The 5,299-nt window shown below is 27.3% G+C and overlaps 1 protein-coding gene across 1 annotated transcript; it reads right to left on the bottom strand.

Annotated features, from left to right (window-relative positions):
* Positions 1–3,081: 3,081 nt before the first annotated feature.
* Positions 3,082–3,858, bottom strand: LOC112709519 (agamous-like MADS-box protein AGL62). Its single transcript, XM_025761402.3, has one exon. It carries the CDS (start codon positions 3,856–3,858, stop codon positions 3,082–3,084), a length of 777 nt encoding a protein of 258 aa, XP_025617187.1.
* Positions 3,859–5,299: the final 1,441 nt, after the last annotated feature.

The raw sequence follows: 5,299 nt of genomic DNA, 5'->3' as shown, positions 1-5,299 counted from the left end.
TGATTGGTCCTTTTAATGTTTGATTTATTTGCAAAAATGGAAATTCTCTCGATCCTTTAAAAGATTGTAATAGTAATTGGCTAACCAAATATGTTTTTCTTCTGTGGAGGCATATCTATTTTCATTAAAACAAACACAAACCTTAATGTATTAAAGTGTTTCATTCCATTTTCGCTTCTTATTATTTTTTTTTTCAACGGAGGGAATTTTTTGTTAATGATTAATAACAAAATACGGTACATATACGATATATTTAATTTTGGAATAAATGAATTCATACATTAATCATGATAAGCAATTCTTATCGAATTAATGGTTAAATTTATCTCTAAAAAATGACTCATTCTTTAAATTTATCTTTAAAAAAATTTATCAATTAAATTAATTTTTAAAATTATAAATAAATAATTTTTGTTCTTTCATCACTTAATTAATAATTTATATCAATGATTGATGATATAAAAGGTTAACTGACAATATACATGACACTTAGCATGTCTAATTGAACGTTGAACAAATTTTTTATGAAAATCTATCAATTTAGTTCATTTTTTAATTATATAAAGCATAATCTTAATATAATCTAACAACACTAAATTGATAAATTTCTATAAATATATTTATCCAGCGTCTAATTGGACATACTATGTGTCATGTATGATGTGAGTTAACATTACATATCATCAATCGTTGTCAAAAACTATTAATTGATGAGTGATTGAAGAACAAAAATAATTAATTTATAATTTTTGAAAGATCAATTTGATTGATAAAATCTTTTAAGAGTAAATTTAAAAAACTAATTATCTTAGACACTAATTTGACTATTAATCTAATTCTTATTGGTTTATATTTTGGATATTTTTAGTTTTATTGAATAATATATATATGGTTGATAAAAATTGATTAATTTAATTTAGGACTTGTGGTTGTCCTTTTTTTTTGGTATGATTCATTAATCAAGTTTTTAGTGCTATATATTTCATTGGATTTAGTGGCAAATCCAAAAACCTTATGAAGGGTCAAAAATAAAAAACTGTATAAATTAAATATTGTGTTATATATTTAGTGATATTGGATTTTTATTATTTTTAATTAAAAATTTTCAAGTATCATATTAAAATCGAAAGTTTTACCAAAAAAAATAAGAATTTCATATTTTAATATCATTCATAACTAAATTAATTTTAAAAAACTGATTTATATCAAAGTTTTTTCGCACAAAACTCTCATTTTTGTCCTTTATTATTATAAAGATATAGCATGAATAATATAGATCATAGTTTCACTAATACTTTTAATATATGCATTTAAAATAAATTAGTAAATACAATATATAAAATATATTCATATTAATAAATAATTTATTTAGTATGTTCTGATTTTAATATTATAAAAAAATAAATATTAATATAATTTAAATTTATGAATATATTTTTTTATTATATTCAGGTAGAAATTGTTATAAAAATTAAAGTATTTTTTATATGATAAATTGATAATAGATAGATGTTATAAAAGTTAAGAAAAAAATAGAAAGAACAACAAAAAAAATTTAGATTCATTGATGAATAAAATGAATATAAAGTGTAACAAGTGGAGTTTGAACCGTACCCATATATATTTGTAGTATAATAAATTAATAATATCATCAATCAACCACTAGAATGTAATATACATTGTCAAATACTGAGACATCATATAATATATAATCAAGTTTGAAAATACTAGAAGGTCATGACCCACAATAGTTTTTTTTTTAACGGTATTTCTTAGTCTAGCTGTAAGATAAAAATTAATCCATCGCAAATTAGAATTCTATTTAAGAATTTATTGTCGACCAATGAATTGCTGATCAATGAATTGCTGCATACATAAAATGGAGTTCAAACTCCCGACACTCACTTAAACAAACTAGTAAATTAACCACTAAACCAATCCAACTTGACTCAGTCGCACCCCTTCTTACTCAGCAACTGATCCCCCGGCGCTCTTTCCCCTGTTATCAAGTCGCACCCCTTCCTACTCCGCAACTGATCTCCCCCCTGTTGAAGCCCTGATAAGAAAGGTATTGAAACTGAATTGGTTATTGATAAAAGAGGAGTATTAGGGTTCAGCAACTTTTGAAATTTGTAGCTATTAAATAATTATTAATGATGATTTTAATAGTGTGAGATTTGTGTGAAATTCTATCCAATAACTCTATTTTTTACTAGTTATATGCTGGCGAAAATTTAATGAAATTACTGACCCCTAAATTTTTGCTTGATAATATATGTTTGCCTCCTAAAAAATTACACCAACTCCGATCTTTAGCGGTTGAAAAAGAGCTTTCAATATATTGTGTGCGAATATTGTGTACAGTAATTTAAAAAAAAAACTTTTTAAGTCTGTCAAATTGATAGGTTATAATATAATTTTATCTAATTTATCTTATTTCCCCAATTGAAGGGTTACTTTTTAATGGTAATTTGGTAATTTAAATTTATTTATGAGTTTTATCATTTGAAACTAAAAAATTTTAAATATTTCATCAATTCCACAAAACTCTTATTTTTCTAATTCTCTCATCATATATTGAGGACTTTTGATGGACTTAAAACTTATTGCAAAATTAAAGGATATGGAAAACATTATTAATAAAAGATGACCTTTAATTTATTTTAACCACAACAAGAATAGTATACATATAGAGCAACAATATCGCAACTGAAAATTAAAATAGAAATGATAGCCACAATCAACAATACATGAAGATATATGGTTCAAGACCAATTAGCTAGCTAGCTTGCTAAGATGAGATGAATCCTAAACCCTAATAATAGGTCCTATATCCATGTAACAAACATGAAACTAATTAGACTTATTTTCTACATAAGCTAAAAAAAATTAACATAAACTAGAAGAAAGAAATGATATCTGTATCACTTTTTTGTATATATCTTTTTTGTATATCTTCTATTCATATTATAAAGGATAAGTTTTATACTAATCACTTTTAATACAAAAAAAAGAAGGTATACAAAAAAAATATAAGTAAAAGTAGTACTTATAATATTTATTGTTATGAATAATAGAAATTCAAAACAATCCACCCATATTTCCAAACCCTCCCATACCAGTGTTGATGTTAAAACCATGTTGGTGCAACATGCTCCAATCAGCAAACATGGGATTATGCATCAAACGGTTTTCGCCGTTAAGCATCAGAGGTTGACGAATATGGGACGCAAATAGTTGAGGCACATGATGAGTTGGTGGTGGGAAAGGAGGTTGGTGATGCACCACATCACTTGAAGATGGCAAACCAAGGAGTGGCTGAGGAGGGTTAGCAACAATGCCTTGAATATGGAGCTTTTCAGCATAATACATAACACTCTTCTTGAGTTTTTCTAAAGCCGCCTTCAGTTGGTTGAGTTGGGTCTTGTCCATATTTTCAATGGACAAAGCCCACCAGAACTGTGTCATGACAGTTTTCTGAAGGCGGCTTAGTTCATCGCTACGTTTTTTCTCGACATCCAGTTGGTTGCTAATTCGTGTGAGCTGTTCGTTCAGCTCACACACACTAGCACTTCGCTGGGCCTCGATGAACTGCATGGTGCCAGAGTTATGCATGGACGCATGCATGAGGTAACGATCTATGATTGTTTGAACGCTTGGGTGGCCAAAGGAGAAGACCTTCTGTCCTGGGGAAAACACGATGATTGCCACTTCAGCACCACACAGAGTGCAAAGTTCACTAGCTTTGTTAAACAATCCACCACGGCGCTTGGAAAATGTGACTTGAAGGTTGCTCTCATTGCTCATCTTCTTCATCTCAATCTTTTGGCGACCACGGCTTTTCCTAGCAGTAGACATGGTCAAGAGAATGATCTAGCTTACTAGAGAAGAAAAAAAAATGATATATGACTAATTAAGTGTATTTGGCAATGTATGTAATAAGATAATTATAAATGAGGGTGAGGGCTTTAATTTATAGGTGTTTTTGCATAGATATCCTACCATTTGATAACACACAGTTGGCAAAAGGTAGGACGCCTTTAGAGTTAGCATTAAAATTACTTCTGAATTAAGAGATTCTGAAAATCTCAATTGTGTGGAGTATATAGTAGGGAGTTAATGTAAAGGGAAAAAGTAGGATTGTGTGCACTTCATATTCTAGCTTAGCCTATTCAACAGTTTCTGGATAAAATATTTAACAAGCAAATTCAGAATTTTGACATGAACAATTTTCGTCTTTTTACATTAATTTTACTAGTTTTTTACTTACAATTAGTTAATATTTTATTCTATTATTGTATTTACTTTATTATATTTTAACTATAATAGATATTTTTTTTGTTGTCTTCATATAATTTTTTTGAAATCTTAATCCATGTTTCAAATGCAATTTTTTATGAAAAAGTTTAGAGAGCCAGTAACTTTATTAAATTCTGACCAACATGTAACCAGTAAAACAAAAGTGAGTAATTTCACACTATTAAATGAAATCTTACACAATTAAAAACATCATTCATTGCTACTTGGTGACTACAAATTACAAAAATTGTTGCCCCTAATACTTTTTTTTTATTTTGATATTCTAAAATAGCGTGAAACACGCACATATTGAATAGAAGAGTGTTTATCGAATGAAAAAGTATAGGTAGATAATGAAAATACTAAACAATGTGAACAATGGATATATCGGATGTTCAATTCATTAGGTATGAGAATGATTATCTTAATATTAAGATTTAGGTGGATAATTTGGGAGTGTAATGTGTTTTTACTTTATTGAATCAATTTTAAAGGCCATTATTCAAATTGTTCACAAAAATTATTGTCTATCTAACAAAATCTGAATTATACTTTTATAAATAAATAAAAAAATTCTTCTCCTACAATACGCTCTCAAAAATTATTTATGTCACAAACATCCTCATAAATTTATTAAACACTAAATTATCTACTATTTAAGTGATTCACCAACCCTAAATCAATTTAAAAAAAATTGGCCTTAAAAACAATTAAGATTGGAAGAATATCACCTTGCAACTGTCGTGTTGCACCGCCGCCAATTAGACTTCTGTAAGTAATTTTAATGAGAATAATTACAGAAAATAAAAAATAATTTGAATTTTTTAAATAGTTGCTACAGATTTAAAGTTGGAGAGAAAGAATTCAATTTGTGAATTATCTCTTTTAACAATGTTATCAAAGATAAACACAAATTAAATAAAATATACATCATACTAAAATATTTAAAAAAAAGTAACAACTAATAAGCTATAATAATAGACCCTCAAATAAATAAATT

The sequence above is a fragment of the Arachis hypogaea genome, chromosome 9, assembly GCF_003086295.3.
Source record: "Arachis hypogaea cultivar Tifrunner chromosome 9, arahy.Tifrunner.gnm2.J5K5, whole genome shotgun sequence".
Taxonomy (NCBI): domain Eukaryota; kingdom Viridiplantae; phylum Streptophyta; class Magnoliopsida; order Fabales; family Fabaceae; genus Arachis; species Arachis hypogaea.
The sequence above is the reverse complement of the archived record's forward strand: the minus strand, read 5'-3'. Positions and strand labels throughout refer to the sequence as shown.

Coding starts and splice junctions, on each gene's coding strand:
- LOC112709519 (XM_025761402.3), bottom strand. CDS start 3,858: ATGTCTACTGCTAGGAAAAGCCGTGGTCGCCAAAAGATTGAGATGAAG.